This window comes from Nilaparvata lugens, chromosome 9 (genome assembly GCF_014356525.2).
Source record: "Nilaparvata lugens isolate BPH chromosome 9, ASM1435652v1, whole genome shotgun sequence".
Lineage (NCBI taxonomy): Eukaryota > Metazoa > Arthropoda > Insecta > Hemiptera > Delphacidae > Nilaparvata > Nilaparvata lugens.
The window spans coordinates 22,997,682-23,017,058 of NC_052512.1; the positions used below are offsets into that span (position 1 = coordinate 22,997,682).

General features: G+C 36.3%; 2 protein-coding genes across 2 annotated transcripts in view; one reads left to right on the plus strand and one right to left on the minus strand.

Moving 5' to 3' along the window:
* Positions 1-4,666: 4,666 nt before the first annotated feature.
* On the plus strand, positions 4,667-6,971 carry LOC120352937. The gene is made up of 2 exons (XM_039435283.1): positions 4,667-5,912; positions 6,652-6,971. The coding sequence occupies exons 1-2, from the start codon at positions 4,667-4,669 to the stop codon at positions 6,969-6,971; spliced, it is 1,566 nt and encodes a 521-aa protein (XP_039291217.1).
* Positions 6,972-10,103: 3,132 nt separating this feature from the next.
* Positions 10,104-19,377, minus strand: part of LOC111059924 — a 41,975-nt gene continuing 32,701 nt past the window's right edge. Inside the window, exon 5 of the mRNA XM_039435641.1 lies at positions 10,104-10,207. Coding sequence (XP_039291575.1) covers positions 10,104-10,207 — 104 coding nt within the window. The remainder of the gene's footprint in view (positions 10,208-19,377) is intronic.

Here is a 19,377-nt window from a genome sequence, read left to right on the forward strand (position 1 = left end):
AGAAAGACAAACTCCTATTGATTATTTATTATAATTGATTCAATAATTTTATTCTAATATAAAAACTAATAACATTTACTAGACAATACTGATATTACGCTTTACTTATTCAATCTAATGACAATATTATCATAAAATCTTTTTTAGTTTCACAATTAATATTGGGGCAACGAGATTTGCTCGTTATTTTCATTTATTGATAAACAGAACACAATTCTCTAAAATGATCGTGTTCATATTTCACAGTTGGCTATATGTCATCTTATGAATTTCGGGGATGCGATATTTTGATTTTTCACATAGGTACTCACTCGCTCACTCACTTTTTTACTATCCACAGCTGTTTCAGCCAAGGATGAATTATCCTTTTAATGTCGTTCAGCGAGTTTTCCCAAGGATGAGACCTAGTGCAATCGAATCTTTATATTATCATAAACCTACTATGTTCCAAATTTCATGAAAATCGTTAGAGCCGTTTCCAAGATCGGTTAAACATAAATAGCCAGATTTAAAAATAACCAGGTATATAAATACAGAAATCACTCGCTCAATACAATAGGATTTGATAAGTTTCAAATTAATAGAATCATTGAAGAATAATCAGGTTTCAGCTGAAAGTTGCACTGTTCACAAGTTTTATTTAACAAAGCAAACAGTGCTATCCACTACATGTGGCAAGTCTGGTATGAATACGAATAGTTGATATAAACTGATATTTTAATTATGACAAGAAACTCATCTTGAAGCTTTCATATCGTAAATCAATGTAATTTATGATCAAACACCATTATAATTTATTATTACTTATCAATGGAAGTTGTTAATGAAGAGTTCTCAACAACCTATAATACAATCATGTTGTTGCTAAAAGAAAAGTTGTGTGCTGAAAGAAAAAGAGCTGAGAGGAATGAGTGAGTGAGAACAATAATAATAAAAATTAGTTTCATGAAACGGTGGCTGTTGAGAGGGGAGGGTGCAGATACATCACAAGATGTTTGTACTCATTTCAACTGGTTTTATTTCAGTAAAAATCAGCTGGAAGTTTCAAGTGAAAATGCGAGTGCATGAATGCTGATTGCATTTGTGAGTCTAGGACGAGGGAGAAGGATGAGAAGGGAGTCGACTGTGTGTGTGAGGTATGAAATTGTGATGTCAGCGAAGTTCCATCTTTGCATAGGCTATCTTTCTCTTTACTTACTGCACTGTGCTCTCTCATGCTTTCGCCTATGGTACATCTGTACATAGCGCAAACTGGTTTTCTTTCAGCAAAAATCAGCTGGAAGTTTCAAGTGGGAATGCGAGTGCATGAATGCTGATTGCATTTGTGAGAATGCGCGCGCAACAGTCTAGAATGAGAAAGATTTATGAGAAGGGAGTCGACTTTGCATGTGATGTATGACACTGTGACGTCAAGCGATGGTCCATCTGTACATAGACTATCTCTCTCTTCACTAGCTGCACTGTGCTCTCTCAATTATTTCAGTGACAGAGAAACAATGGTGAAAATTGGAAACAATATTAGTAAACCAAAAACCCAAACATTTGGAGTCATTCAGGGTTCCCCTCTATCCCCACTACTCTTCAACTTATATATAAGTGATCTTAAAAACTGCAACTTCAAGGGAGAAGTATACAACTATGCGGATGATACCATTATGCTATTTGCAAGTAAAAGTTTAACAACTGCAGCTGAAAATTTACAAAAAGATTTGAATACAATAACAAAATACTTCCACAACAACTATATACATATCAACAGTACAAAGACAAAAACAATAGTATTTGAAAACCCAAAAATGAGTATAAACATCCTTGACCCAAACAATAGAGTTAAAAGTCATAACTATAAATGCTTCACCACTTTAAATCCATGCAACTGTGAGAAAATTAAACACTCAGATACAGTTAAATATCTTGGACTGAATTTTGACTCAAACATGAAGTGGCACACCCATTCCCAGATGCTGGCAAAAAAACTGAGGTACATAGCACATAGGTGTTACCAAATGAGAGAATTACTGCCTCTGAAAGCAAAACGAACAGTCTACTTCAGCTTGGTTGAATCTCAAATACGATAATATGGTATAACTGTCTATGGACATGCACCCAATTATATATTGAACCCAGTAAGTCAGCTGATCAACAGAATCAAAAGGATATTTTTCCAAGGAGTGGATACAAACAGTAGGAACAGTGTGTCACGATGTATATCGTAGCTAGTGAGGGGAATTGAGTTTAGGGCTTGTTCTAAAGACGCTTGGTTATCTCTTGATGAAATCGCGAAGTCCAACGAGCAGCCCAGCCACTGGGCTACCGCTCAGCAGTGCTGCGCATCCTTACTCCCCTCCCTCTCGGCCACTGAGGGAGGCTCGTGAAGGGCTAGTAGGAGACAGTCTAGTGCAGGTGTCCAGGGCGAGTGGTCGACAGAGAGAGTGAAGGAAGCAGCATGCAGCTAGCAACATAGTACATCTCGTATCCTGAGTGTACTCCGACTCCTTCAACTACTAGGAGTTGTTTCTGTGGTTAACGGGGGTTAATCGAAGACACTGGAAGCTCCGAGATTCAGCACTCACTTGGGCGAGTGTTGTTCGACCATTTTGACGACTTTGGGCAGCAACCTGCCTGTTTCAACCAGTAGTGGCACGTCAGGTTTTGGCTAAAACCTGACTGGACCCTGGTACATCATCGCGGGAACCAGGAAGGGTGAGAGGACCTCGAATAAGGCTCAGGTAGGCCTTTCTCGACCCCAAGACGTGATCCTGACCACAGGAAATAGCCGGTGCCCGAGGTTAGGGACCCAGTGACCAGAGGTGAAGCCCGGTGCATGGGCTCCTATAGCTTGCTATTCTGGCTTCTAATAGCAAGAGGACCTCGAGTAAGGCTTGGGAAGGCCTTTCTCGACCCCGAAACGTGACCCTGACGGCAGGAAATACCCAGTGCCCGAGGTTAGGGACCCGGTGACCAGAGGTGAAGCCCGGTGCGCGGGCTCCTATAGCTTGCTGATTCGCCTTCGAATAGCAGGAGGACCTCGAGAAAGGCTTGGGAAGGCCTTTCTCGACTCCGAGACATGATCCTGACCCCAGGAAAACACCCGGTGTCCGAGGTTAGGGACCTGGTGACCGACTACTGCAACCAGTTCCAAGGCTCTCAAACCCTGCTATTTCGGATCCTAATAGCAGGAGGACATCTAGTGGCAATCGGAAACGCTACTCCCATAACAGAGACCCCCTCACAGCAGACACCAGATCGTTCCTGTTCCTCTCACTCCACGCCCAACCCTGTTAGGCAGTGCAAAGCACGGCCCCTCTTACCTAAAAGAGGGAAGCATTTCTCCAAGGTGCTCAAGACCCTGTTTCAACCGCCGACTCGAACGAGGGTGGTTGGCAGACGCCCCACCAAGTCTCCCGTCCCCTGCTGCGGCCCACCCCAGTCGCCAACTGAGTCTAGCCAGCCCAGAGCGACACTGGGAATTCTGGTAGAATAAGGTGTGGGCAAAAATCTACTCAGACCTTATAAGTTTTTGGTAAGTATTGTCCATGTTTTCTATTTCAATATGGAATAGAAAACTAAAGAGCCAGAGTCGTTTCTCAATTTGGGTTTTCCATGGCAATCAGTGCAACGCCAATCTGTTTTTTTCTGACCGGACATCCCTCTATAAGTCGTTTCTCGAAGTCCGGAGCATTCAAAATCCATTCGTTGTTCGCATCCGTTGCATTTGACCAATTCTCCATCATTGGGGAGTTCATCATCGCATTTAGTACAATTTTTCATTTTTCAGTTTAGTAGTTAATAACTGTATTTCAATAATGTCTATGACTTTGATGATTCTTTGGATTTAATGTTTTATACCACCTGTCTCATCAACAGCACACACTAGCCCACATAATAGTTTAATTGTTCATGTTCATGATCTATGTATATAATGCGGTAACCTTCTCTATTTCTATTCGATGAATAGTTATAATTGTTTGTAAAGTTCAAATTTTCAATATATTTATACTCCTACCTTATTTTTTTACAGTCAGTGCCAGTTAACTAACTTTGAGGTTATAATATTAGAACTTTACACTTCAGGTTGAATTTCGTAATATATCCACATCTGGTTAATTTCTAACTATTTTGCACTTTTCCCATTCCATTATATTTCTATCAAAACACTTTTCAAGTACCTTAGTTGATTATTGAACTTATTTCGAAACTTTTTTAACAGACTATTGCAAGTTTTGATTGAAATGCATCCAGTGCCACCTGGATAGTAATAATAATAATAATAATAATAATAATATAATAATAATAATAATAATAATAATAATAATAATAATAAAGGAATCTATCCATTGCCTGGATAGATTATGCAAAAGCCTTTGACTCCGTCCCACACAGTTGGCTGGTGCATGTTCTCCAACTTTATAAAGTCAGTTCAGGTATTGTCAACTTTTTGAAGCTAGCCATGACTGAGTGGAGTGTCAGGCTGTGTATTGGGGATGGAGTGGATCAATTTCAAACAGGTGCTATCAAGGTTGTCAGAGGAATTTACCAGGGTGACAGTCTGAGCCCTCTCTGGTTCTGCCTGGCCTTAAATCCTCTTAGTTTGTTGCTAAGAAATTCCCCATATGGATATAAGCTCAATGTTTCAAGAGAGCTTACAGTATCACACAGTTTCTATATGGATGACCTGAAACTTTATGCCAAGTCACCAGAGCAGCTTGAGAATTTGCTTCAGCTAGTCACTACTTTCAGCCAGAGTATCAAAATGAAATTAGGATTGGAGAAGTGTGCAGTACTGCATGTGAAGAAAGGTAAAGTAGTAAATACAGCAGAAGGGATGTTGACACTGGAAAATGAAATAGGGCAGTTGCAAATAGGACAGACATATAAATACTTGGGACTCCACCAGCATTTGAAAATCTCCCGTGTTGAAGTGTTCAGCCGCTTGGAAATTGAATTTAAGAGAAGACTAAGTAAAGTCATGAAATCTAAATTGCCTTCAAAGCATCTGATTAAGGCAATAAATTCTTGGGTTATTCCATCTCTGACCTACAGTTTTGGTGTTCTGAAGTGGTCTGACACTCGTCTGGAACAAATGGACAGGCTTGTGAGGACTCAAATGACGAAAAACAGGGTGCATCACCCAAGATCATCGATGAGTCATCTATATATGCCAAGGAAGCTGGGTGGCAGGGGCTTGTCCAGGGTTTCAGATCTGTGTGCAAAACAAGAGAAAAGACTAAGAGAGTATTTCACGTCTGCTAACACAAATCTCCTCAGGGAAGTGTGCCGACTGGATGAAAATTATACTGCACTTAACCTGAGGAATCCTAATGGTCGAGAGCCCTTGACATGGCATGATTACAAGGCAGAATGGCAACAGAGGGAACTGCATGGGCGCTACTGTAAGCATCTGAACTCTGATCATAATAATCATGACCTTTCAAGCAGGTGGCTGACAGATGGAAGTCTTTTCCCAGAAACAGAAGGCTTTATAATTGCTATGCAGGATCAGGTTGTCGCTACCAATGCCTATAGAAGACATATCATCAGAGATCTGAGCATAAGTGATAAATGCAGGCTTTGTAACGCTGCAGTTGAAAGTATTCAGCACATAGTTTCAGGCTGCTCAATATTGGCACCAAAAGAGTATTTGAGGCGACATAATAATGTTGCAAAAATAGTGCACCTGAAATTGCAGCAGGAATTTGGCTTCTTTGAAGAAATGCCCCCATACTATTCTTACTCTCCTCCTGCATTTATTGAGAGAAACCAGATTAAGATCTATTGGGATGTTCAAATGATCACTGACAGGCAAGTCATTCATAACAAGCCTGACATCCTAATGTTGAACATGAATCAAAAAGAAGCCTTGATAATTGATGTAGCCATACCAGCAGATGAAAATTGTCAAAGAACAAGAGGTGAGAAATTGAGGAAGTATCAAGAGCTAGCATTTGAGCTCAAAGATATGTATGGGCTCAATAATGTTAGAATAATCCCAATTGTAATATCTGTGAATGGTCTGGTTCTTAATTCAACAGTGGAGAGCTGTAAGGCTATTGATGTCTCAGAAACTCTGGTAGGGAAAATGCAGAAGTCTGTTCTGCTTGATACAGCTCGCATAGTACGCCAAACGCTCCAACATATTTGGTAAAATACTCCATCAATAATAGAAAATAATGCCAAGAGGTTGCATAAATTTTGCCCCTCTTCGCATAAGCTATCCGCAACTGCGTGAAAAAGAGAGAAAAATAATAATAATAATAATAACAGTTTGATAGGTATGTCAGGACAAGGATGACTAAATTCAGGATGAATCATCCACGTGCCTCGGTTGCTCGACTGTACCTACCGAGGAGTATATGGGAGGTCGCGGTTTGATGAGGGTATCAAGGTTATGTGTAAGTCAGGAAACGAAGTTAAGATCTTACTTCCAGAATGCTGATTCAGATTTGTTTGTGAAGGTATGCCAGCTGGATAATGGTTACACAGCCCTTGATTTAAGGAACCAAAGAAGTAGCGAGCTGCTATCTGCTCAAGACCTAAAAGAAGAATGAAGGACAAAAGAGTTACATGGACGGTTTTATGGGCACCTTAATTCAGAGCCAATAGGTCAAGAGCTGTCTTGTATGTGGCTAACAGTGGGAAGTTTGTTTCCAGAGACTGAGGGCTTTGTACAGGCGATTCAAGATCAAGTGATAGCAACAAATGCTTATAGGAGGCATGTAATGGGAGACAGGACCATAAGTGACAAATGCAGAATGTGTGCCAGTGCAGTAGAAAGTATCCAACATATTGTATCCAGCTGCTCAGTGCTAGCCCCAAGAGAGTATTTGTTGTGCCATAAGAATGTGGCAAAAATTGTGCACTTGGAGATGCAGATCAAGTTTGGGAATATTGCAGAGGTCCCCCCTTACTATAACTATCAGCCTCCTCCTCTGGTTGAGTTCAATCACGTCAAGATCCACTGGGATGTCTAAATGATTACAGACAGGCGAGCAGTACACAACAAGCCTGACATCCTAGTATTGGATCAGCTGGAGAAGAGGGCTTATATAATTGATATCACTGTACCTTCAGATGAGAATGCTCAGAAGACCAGAGGCGAGAAAAACCGAATCCATTCGGCGCAGATCTTTGCCCAACGTTCCAGTGCCATCCTTGGCACGTGTCCTGCCCATTTCCATTTGACGAGATGAGCTTCCTTTTGAAGATTCTTAACTCTCACCTGCTGCAGAACCTGGGTGTTTCTGACTTGCTGATTCAACAGCAGACCAAGTATGCTCCTCAAAATTTTCGTCTGGGTAGTCTCGAGTATTCTATCTAGCTGTGATGTTAATGACCAGGTCTATGCACCATATAGAATTGTCGGGTATATGCATTTCCTCAAGACGTTTGATTTCAAGCTGTTTGAGAAGTCACCTTTGAATATTTTCTTCAATGACCAATATTTTGTCCGCCCTTTTTTGATCCTTTTTTTTACTTCCTTCTCAGTTTGGTTATCAAAAGGTAAACCTAGCTTTACTGAAAGGTAAACTGACCTGAATGTTCATACTCTTCGACATATTCTATATTACCACATGTCACCATTACTTCCTCCTTGTTGAAATTTATCATCACTCTCGTTTTGCTTGCATTCAATTGAAGGGACATCCTTTCACTGACCTCTATCAATTCATTCAACATTTCTGTCATCTCCCCAGCACTTCCAGCGATCAACATCACATTGTCAGCAAAACGCAAGTTATTCAGTTCGACTACATTTATCAGCATTCCTCTATTCTCCCAATGCAATTGCTGAAAAATATGCTCTAAACAACAGTTGGAGATTAATGGTGACAGAGGACAGCCTTGCTTGACGCCTTTCTCCACTTTCATACTTCTTCCTCTTCTCTCCAGCTCCACGTAGACCTCACTATTTCCATATAAACTCTTAATTTTATCAATATACTCTCTTTCCACTCCAGCTTCCCTCAATGACTCCCACATTTTGACGTGTTTCAAACTGTCAAAAGCCTTACGAAAATCAACAAATCCTAAATATAGAGGGATTTTATACTCCTGGCATTTCTCTATTAACTGGTTGGCGGCTTGTAATTGATCAACAGTTAAGAAACCTGGTCTGAATCCGGCTTGGTCTATTGAGTGGTTCTCATAAATCCTGTTTTATGTCTAATTATAATTTTTTATGTCTGATCTGGATCCTTTCTTAGATAGAATAATTACTTTACTCCTTTTCCACTTATCTGGTATTATTCTTTCTCTTAGAATTTTATTGAATAGTAATTTCAAGGGTTTCAGTAACAATTCTAGACCAGATTTAATCGCCTTATTCGTGATGCCATAATCGCCGGGAGCTTTGTTTTTCTTTAGATGCTTGATGGCATGCCTTATTTCGTCTTCCATTATGTCCGGTTTCTGAAATTCAGTTTCGCTCTCTTGTGTTCTTGCTCGCTCTGTTTCTCCTACTACATTCCTATCACTATATAGATTTTAATAGATGTCTGTTATTCGATTTATTATCTTACATATTCCTATCTCTTTTCCAGCATCAGTGTCCAGAGTTGGAATCCACTCTTTTCTTGTTTCACACAACTGTTTGTTGATATCCCTTGTTGATTCTGTACTATTCATGATTGAATTGATTACCCTCTCCTTATACTCATTAATTTCCTTTCTGATTCATCTTCTAACCTCTTTCAATTATTGGTGCTTCATCTTTTCTACTTCTGACTTCATTCTTATTCTGTTCAATCTTTCACGTTCTTCAATCATTTCTTTTGTCTCTTCTGATAATCTATTGCTTCTTCTCCTTCTTCCTTCCCCTGTCTGCAAACGCCTGTTCATTTTATTTGATGCTTCAATGATAGACTCTTCTATCTACTGATACACCTCTTCAACGGTACTATTTAAATTGAAGTGTCTCCTATTCAATTCCTCTGATAGATTCTCCAAAAATACTTGTTCATTTAACTCACCAACTTTCATACTGTCTTGCTTACGAACGAGAGATCTCTTTTTTGGAATTAACATTCCTCCCAGCCGTAATCTGTGATCAGAATCAAATTCAAAATCTTTTATCACCTCGAAGTTTTGCATCATATTATTATGTTCATCCATAATTATGAAATCTATTTCATGAACATTATTTAACGGAGATTTCCATGTTTATCATCTAATTTATTGACCTTCAAAGAAAGTGTTCATTAACTTGAGGTTGTTTCCCACTAGAAAGTCCAGAAGTTTATCTCCTCTCTCATTCCTGATTCCTACTCCACATTCTCCAAAAATGTTCTCTTCTCCTGGGATTCTAGTTCCAATTCTTGTGTTGAAGTCTCCTATAATCTTAAGGTTTTTTGGAATGTATGATATTTTCCAAAGAGTCGTACAATTTAACGATTTCCTCATCTGAGCTATCTGCTGTAGGTGCATGAACTTGTATCAACAATAATTTCCTATTTCCTTTGTATACTCTAAGTAGTGCCATGCTTATTATATCTGTATCTTATTATTTGTAAGAATGTATAAGATAAGATATAATAAGCTTTCCATCAGCTGGTGGAGAGAGGAATTCACTTGTTCATGGTGCATAAGTCTGTACGCACTTTTATGCATCCACACTGGCTATAGGCAAGCTTTGTTTGTCGGTCGAAACTAAAAACAGATACACAGTTTCCTTATAATAATCATATTATAAGTTTGTCTTATAACTGTATGTAAAACAATGAAACTGATTATTAATTTAATTTGTAATTCAATTCCACTTATTATATAACAAGCATGTATGTCAAACGTTTCTTTAGTGTGAGCAATAAAAAAATATATATTTATAAATACTGATATATATTTGAATATCCCAAGAAAAGTTTATCTATAAAATTTATCTATATCTATATTTATCTATAAAGTTATATCTATAAAAGTTTATTTATATAGAAATCACCCTCAGTACGACAGGTGTGATGTGAGGCTTCACAGGAAGATTACATGGTCTTACTGCATAGTCTCTGATTTATGGAAGAGAAAATTTGCAGTTAGTTAATGTTATAATATCGTCACACTTGAAACAATAACATTTTGCAGGCAAGTATTATGAGGATCAAAAGCTGCACTTACTCAAAACTAGTTCCAGATGGAATTAAAAATCTGACAAATGCATCGAAGTTCATGTCTCCGTTTTCTCTGATGTATTTAAGAAGGGCTTCCTTGAAGGTTTCTGTCATGAACAATAGAATTTATTATTATTTCAATTGGTGATATCTTATTAGGGACATGGATATGAAGATCAGATTTTCATAACAATAGCATGAATATAACTCAATAAATACAATGCCAAACTGAATAATATTATATTAAAATAACATTTACTTTTAACTAGTTAAGCATTCATTATGAATATCATCAATTCAATTGATGCTAACAAAAATGAAAGTGAATCTTACTATACCTACACAATAAATGAAATTATAAGAGACGATGAAATGTTTTGGAATGTTCTGAATTTTTTTCGCAAACACTAGTGAATAGTTGGGCTATTATTACTTGATACCGCAATGAAAATATGGTAGACTTCATATTATATGGTCTCTTGTACGCGGATGACATTGTCATCCATGCAGATAGTCCTTCTGACATGAGAATCAAAATAAAATGCTTGGAGGATTACTGTGAAAGTCTGAAATTGAGGGTCAACATTTCCAAAACCAAGATAATTCTATTTCATAAAGGAAGGTTGAGAAAAAACAGACCCTTCTATTATAAGGGCAATTAAATAGGGGTCTGCAATAGTCATACTAAATACTTGGGCGTGGAGTATAGCTCTTCAGGACGTTTCAATGTACACTGCTCATCTATAATATCCAAATCCAAAGGTGTCAGCGAAGTCATGCTACAGGTTTTGAGAAACGCTCGTTCGGATTCATGGGATAGCAAAATAAAACTGTTTGAAGCAGTAGTCCTTCCGACGGCGGTGTATGGGGCGGAAGTATGGGGCTTGGCATGTGCTGAGCAAGTAGAGAAAGTTCAACTCTGGTTTTTTAAAAGACTATTGTTTTTAGGCTCACGTACACCGAGCTGGGCATTACGTTTGGAGACAGGAGGAGTGAAAATTGTTAATTTGATCATCTTCAAAACTTTATTTAACATGGTTGATAAAAATATTAAACATGCCAGAAGACAGGTACCCAAAGATTTGCCTTAGAAAACTTATGATTTTGTCGGGAAGTCAGTTCTATCAAAACAGAAATAGTCTCAACTGGGTGAATTTGGTAAAGTATCAATTAGATTTAACCTCTTCCAATACTGATTGTAACCAACAAGAAAATTTGGTAGCATCACTTAGTAGGATGAAATGAGATATAGTAAGTAGGCATGGTTTAGCATTGTACGAAGCAGACAAACAGGAAGCATTTAATTCAATATTTCTTTCCCATTTTACAAGGTTTTAAATCCCAATTTTGCTCTTGGCGACCAGCTTAGGATGAGGACACCATTTGAATATATATAAGATGTTTCACAAAGCTAAGAACTGCTTCGAAATTTGGTTTTTACCTTCATCTACAGAATCGTGGAATTTACATAGATAGTACTGAGTACTGCCCGCTTTGTAACATGCGGGAGGATGAAACACCCACTCATGTTCTTGTTCGCTGCCCAATGTATGTAGAAATAAGACAACAGTTTCTGAATAAATATGTAGCAAACATAGTTAATTATGAAGATGAAGCTCTAGTTCTCCTTTCAAATGTAACACCAGATAAAATAAGAGATATTTACAAATATATGACTAATGCGATTAACGTGCGAAATTACATCTTAGAGACTACTGGGCCGTGCTATGAATCTAGAAGGTTGATTTGGAATTTAGAATTTAGAAGCACACACAATATAACTAAAAAAAAAGAAGCTTGATAAACATACTTAGTGCTAGAGAATTGGAATCCAGAAATGTCAAAAGAGACAACGAAATAGAGAGAAGATATCAAGTATAAAATTGTCGTCTCTTACAGTTAAATTCAACAGTTAATAAAACCAAAAATTTAGTTGCATCATGAAAACCGAAAATAGAATTACTAAATTTAGAAAGTTATCTCCGATACAGATACCTAATTCGTTAGTAACCTACTCTGTCTGCTTTACATTAAAAACGTTTTAGATTGAATCATAAGAAGCTTAAAGGACTCTAATTTCAGAAAGAAGAACTGGAAATTATCATAGATATTTCTCAGAAGTTAATCATAAATAACAATACATATTTCAAGAAAAGATCAGAATAAAATTCAGAAAACTCTTGTCACATTTAGAACACACTTGGAAACTTTTAAAACACTATCTAAATATGATCAAATATTAATAATCTCCGATAATATCTATTCTGTATCTTTATAATTATTATGAAAGCTGCAAAGACAAATATTCCTAAAGTATTACATCACGGAATTCTACATGGGAAGACTATTCAAAAAATATGTGACATCAAAACGAATTTAGAAAAAAAGGTTAGGGTCCTTGAAACTTCGATTCTTCACATCTTTAAGATGAAAATATCATTTACAGAACATTTATGGACCTTTAAACATTTTATAGGCTGGTTCAACTCTTAGTAGTTTATTAGATTATAGAATACAGGGTGATTCATAATTATGGTAAAATTATTTAATACGTGATAGTAGAGGTGAAAAAAAGAAAAAATGTTCTTATAAACATATATCCATAAACGCTTCATTAGCGAGCTATACAGAGTGAAAGATTTCGCCCGGAATTCATTTCCTCTAGTGAAATACACCGATGCTGAATTGTTTGGGGACTAGTTTATAAAAAACGTATGGTAAATTCATATGGAAAAATATCTGAAAAATTGAATAAAACTAGTCTGGAAGCTGTAGTATGAGTAGTTTTTGAGAAAAAAGTTTAAATATGCAAGAAATCTACGTAGAAAAACACAGACTTCTAAGTTTGATGCCCAATAACCTTCTTTAATGACCAGTAAACAAAATTTTTTTGAAATAAAAAAATGTAGAGAATTTAATTCTGAAAAGAATGATGTAAGCTGTGTAAACTAAATTCAAATAAAAGTTGAATAAAATGTATTCTAATGTAGTACATTACACCACAAAAATTTGCTGTTTTATGAGGAGAGAACTAATAACTCATAGGTTGTAGCTGATTGCAAATAAAACATGGATTTGAATAACAGCTGTTCCAAAACAGCTGATCAATTTTGTTTTAAATAAGAAAATATTCAAAAGAAAATATCAGCTGAAAATTATTTTCAGAAATATTTTAGCTCACTGCTGAACAAAACAACAAACTGTAAGTTAGGCCTACTGTAACCGCGCTGTGTTTTTTGTTTAATCTATTAACCAATTATTTGTAACCATTTCACTTTGCTTTTTTGTGTTGAGTGTTAACTTTTTAAAAAACGGCAGGTAACTTTAGACATTATTCATACTCCGAATTAGCAGACGTGCATTTAATGTATGGGATGGGACACAGTAATAGAACTGAAGCAAGACGTTTGTATCAAGAAAACTTTCCTAACCGAGTATGTCCAAGTTCGAGGTTTTTTGCCACTATTCATCAACGTCTGTCTGAAAGAGGTTCTTTGATGTCCAAAGAGCACATTTATGCAGGCAGACCCCGATCCACTTGGACTGTTGAGTTAAAGGAACAAGTTCTTAATGAAATTTATGAAGATCCAGAGAAGAGCACGAGAGAATAATCAGTGCAGTTTAATGTCAATCGATCTATTAGTTTGAGGATCCTAAAAGAGCAACAATTACATCCATACCACCTCCAGAAAGTTCATACTCTATTACCACGAGACTGTATTCCCCGTGCTGGTATTATTTGCCGATGGTTTTTAGAAAAACTTGTTAACCCAAACTTATAAACAACCGTTTCATTTACCGACAAGGCACACTTTACAAGAACTGCTATCGTTAACGTCCACAACCAACATATTTGGGCATCTGACAATCCTCATGCCATCAATCCTAATCGTCCACAACATCAGTTTTCAGTAAACATTTGGGCAGGAATCATAGGAGATCATCTACTTCTGTTCGAGCTTTCTCCCAGGCTTAATGGCATAATCTACTTGAACTATTTGAGAGAGGAGCTATTTATCTTACTTGAAGATGTACCTCTTCAGTTGCACCAATACATTTGTTTTATGCATGATGGAGCTCCAGCACACTCCAGTGTTGCTGTTCGTGAACACGAACACCTGAATCACAGGTTTCCAAATCAATGGATAGGCCGAGGTGGGCCAGAACCATGGCCAGCTAGGTCACCACACTTGAATCCTTTGGATTTTTATCTTTGGGGACACTCGAAAACCTTAGTATACAATACTCTGATTGATACAATTGAAGAACTCCGATTAAGAATTTTGAACGGAATAGGAATGATAATTGAAGGAGACTTCAGGAATATTTGAACTGGTCTGACAATCGATGAGAAGACGTCTGAACATAATGCATTAATAACAACATAGGTCACTTTGATCATCATCTTTAGTGTTTTGGTGTAAGTTTGATGTCATTTAGAAAATATGTTACTTTCATATAGGAATCAAACTTTTCATAAAAAACCGAATATTTTATTTGCAATCAGCTACAACCTATGAGCTATTAGTTCTCTCCTCATAAAACAGCAAATTTTTGTGGTGTAATGTACTACATAAGAATACATTTTATTCAACTATTATTTAAATTTAGTTTACACAGCTTACATCATTCTTTTCAGAATTAAATTCTCTACAATTGTTATCTCAAAAAAATTAAACCTTTACTTGTCATTAAAGAAAGTTATTGGGCATCAAACGTAGAAGTCTGAGTTTTTCTAGTAGATTTCTTGCATATTTTAACTTTTTTTCAAAAACTACTTACACTACAGCTTCAGACTAGTTTTATTAAATTTTTCAGATATTTTTCCATATGAATCCACCATACGTTTTTCAAAAACTAGTCCCCAAACAATTCAGCATCGGTGTTTTTCACCAGAGGAACTGAATTCCGGGCGAAATCTTTCACCCTGTATAGCTTGCTAATGAAGCGTTTATGGATATATGTTTATAAGAACTTTTCTTATTATTTTTACCTCTACTATCACGTATTGAATTATTTCACCATAATTATGAATCACCCTGTATAAATTTCAAGAAAACTGAAATTCCCAGCTGGATCCTTACAGAGAAAATATGGCCTCACATTTCAATGTAAAGATACAACCGAAAATCTACTATTCAAACAAAATAAAAATTTGTAATCTATTAATTCCCAAGTCCTAAATCTCAAAGCTACGATTTAACGAAAAGAGTCTAATTCAGCACGTTTTAATTGATTAAATGGTTCATGTTTTACACCCCTCACTTTTTGAAAGTCTATAGTCACTAAAACCCATTCTGTCACATCCGGAGTCTCTGGGACGTTCGTTTGATTTGGAAAAAAGTTGTTACCTCAAAGCTGTTTCTTCAATTTGAATCTAGGCTCGGTGATTGAACTCTACACGTACAAATGGGACAGGAGACAGCAGACCCCAAGCTTCTAGGACTGCCATCGATTCAGAGGCATCTAAGCGGCTTAAAGACACACGTTCACGAGACATTCATGAACCCGTACATTGATGGACTAGTACATTGACCGCTGTTAGAATAAAAAATAAACTAGGATAGAACAAATTAACATAACTTCAGTTATATCATAAAATCACCATTATTCAGGTTCTTCCTATATGAAATTCAAATACAAAAATCTGGTGTGGCGCACTCACACAACTTTCCTTGCCGTTATGAAAATTGATCACCTGACGCTAGTGTTCCCGCGCATCTCAAGTCTACTATTCAAAGATTTGAGCCAGCTGGTGACAGGGCAATAACGCTGGAGACACACATGAGGTCTGCTATCTCTTCATAGTGAATGATTTAATAGAATCAACAATAATTTGCAATTGAATAATGACATTTTCTCGAATTTAAAGCTTATTTTCAATTTTAGGTGAAAATGTTACTGAACATTAATTGTAGAGATTTTTATGCTCAATCTACTCCACTTGATTTTTTTTCGTTTCAATTGTATCTGAAGCCTGATAATTGGGAATCTATCTGCATTGATGGGGCGAAGCTCCTGAAATTTTTACAGATATGGGACTTGAGGCAGTTGATAGAGCTTATCGATGACTATTTTAGGTATGAATTTGATCAAAATCGTTGGAGCCGTTTTCGAGAAAATTGCAAAAAACCCTGTTTTTGAATTGCCATTTTAGCCGCCATTTTGAATTGCATCAGATCGAAATTGTTCATGTCAGATACGGTACTTATATCGTAAGGACCTTAGTTCCAAATTTCAAGTCATTCTGTTAATTGGGAGATGAGATATCGTGTACACAGACGCACATACACACACACACACACACACACACACACACACACACACACACACACATACAGACCAATACCCAAAAACCACTTTTTTGGACTCAGGGGACCTTGAAACGTATAGAAATTTAGAAATTGGGGTACCTTAATTTTTTTCGGAAAGCAATACTTTCCTTACCTATGGTAATAGGGCAAGGAAAGTAAAAAATACTTTAAAATACAAATAGCCATTACTTTTATAATATCATGATTTAATTTGAATTTATTTGTAGTCAGGGTCATTTCCTATATACAAAGAGGTGAGTACATATTTATTATTCCACTAGCAGGTAGCCCGTGCTTCGCAAGGGTCTTTCTTAAAACTTGACGTAATGAAATCTAGGAGAATTCAAAATAGGCCTATAAGAATCCTCGTTTGAATTTATATGCTGCATCTCAAGTAAATCAGTATGACCACCTTTCAATTAGAACAAGAAGTTGGATTCAAAATGGCTGAAAAAATTTGGGTGTGACGGATAACCTGTTTTAATCATTCGAAAAGGACCCCCAATCATACCTATCTTAAAGATAGAGAAGCAGAGAAATATTCTGCTGCTTCCATACAAACTGGAAGCATGACAAATAATTGAAAACTTGACAAACTGAAAACTTGATGTAATCAAATCTTGAAGAATTTGAGATTGGTCTATAAACACCCTCGGTTAAGCAAGAATCTATATGCAAAATTTCAAGTTAATCAGTCCAGTAGTTCTGACGTGATAATGCGTCAAACATAATTTCCCTATACTTTACACCTGTATAGGCTACGTTTATAAACCAGTTCTTTCCTTTATTATAGTAGACTACTAGCAGGGCACCCATGCTTCGCTACGGGAATTAAAAGATAAGATTATTTTTGTGAAATATTTATAATCTAAATTCTACCAAAATTGTTATAATCGTTTTTGAGATTAGGCCACAACTTGGCATGAAAATTATAGAGTCAAATCTTCTGAATAATTAATTGATGTGTTGAAACTGCTCTGTAGAATAGTAGTCAGATTGTAGAGAATTTTGTAGAATTTTGGGCGGGGCTTAAGAGTCGACCTCGACTTTATTCATTGGAAATTAATATTTCCCGTTGACAGTTATCAAATTAGCAGTGATCATGTTATTTTTGCTTTTGCTTGATGCAATTGAAGTTTGAATTGCAAATTAAGTTGATTCGGAATTTTATGACTCTGGTATCCATGGATCTCTTGCTTATTCTGAAATTTTTGGCATAGCATAACGCTTAATTTTCGTTCACTTATTCAAAAGTGTGAAAGCAGCAAATCCACTGATTCTTTCTTCCATGGAAGTCCATTCATACAAAAGAGTCAATTCATAATAGTTAGTATAACATTTATTGTGGCTGATTCCTCATGTCCTAAACTTTACTATCATAAATATTGAAGTGGGATGAATTTGCATAAATCTGAATAAAGTTTATGACTAAAGTTTTTCACTTTGATTATTAACTACCATTATACGATTTCTTTCTTCGATCTTAGCTTGAAACCAAAAGCTTAGGGATGAAAATTTGAATGTAAACCAACATATGACTCAATTTGATTTCTATCTAAAATATCGGGGCACCGAGCTTCGCTTGTTATCTATTTATTGATAAACAGAACACAATTATTCAAAATGATTGGAGAAGGACTAACAGGCACAGCCCAAAACTTTTTCTTCTCCGAATTTTTATTTATACACTATAAATAGTCCAAACAGTAGGTTATGTTCCATACACTTGAATTCAGATCTAATTTTAATACAAACATTTGAAAACAGAAAGGTTCTGCTCTAGATTGTTTACAGACCAAATTGAATAACAAAAAACACTCACTAATCACTTAAAAATGTAAAATAATGATTAACTTTGAAAATTATGATATACTCTAATTAAGGATGATATACCATATCATGTCAACAAATCAGATTAGTTTGATCAAGTCGATTAAAATTTCTATATTCAACTGCTGGACATAAAAAATCCAAAAAGTAGTCGAGGTTGTGATGAATTTTCTCCTCTTTTCACTCCTATGAATTATACTTCTGTTTTCAATACCGTTAAAAAGTTACAGCCAATTGAATGATGATCTTTATTTTCTCATTTTTCTTGCGATTTTACTGTTACAAAAGAGTCTCTAAAATGAGTACAATACATGATAGAAACTTGCGATTAGTCTTAAATGAGAGAAAATTTCATGCTCTATAAGCTGAGTTGCCTTGAATTGATCTAGCATCACTGTTTATATTGAAAAACTGTCGAGAAAAATATCGAAAATTTCTTGATTTTTTGAATCAAACGTATCTTACTTCACGATTATATTTTTACAAAAATCATTCACATCACATAAAAGAGGAGATTTTTTCCTTCAAATCAAGACCAAGTATCATTTTGAGTTACCGAGACACACAGTTTTGAATATAGAAATCGGTCATTTTTCTATGCATTGAAATATGGGCTAAAATACACTAAAGGAGGAATTTCCTATTTCCTACATGATTTTCAACTGCCTTGACGAGCTGATATGAACGAGCTGTAGTACGAGGAGATGTGATCATTCAGTCAAAAGTTATAAGTGTTTAAAGTTTTGATCCTGGACGTATCCTTATGTGTGCCCCCCACTAGGAATTACTAAAATATAACGAGTGATTATCATAGAACATAACCCTCGTAAGGTGAATTCAGCCGAAATTTGTTTCTTTTTTGTAGGAAGGCCATGAGAAGGTATCTTTACTGTACAATGAAAATTTGAATTTTGGCTGTAGGACATGATTTTCTATTTTTGGGTGTATTCCCCCTCCTACCACTACTAAATTCAAAAATATGTACCTCAGGAATTCTGTTCAGAATTAATATTGTTAATTCACGTGATGTGTGGCTTTCTATCATTACTAGATATTCTATCATTCTAATGAAAATTTGAATTTTGGCTGTAGGACATGATTTTCTATTTTTGGGTGTATTCCCCTAACCACCA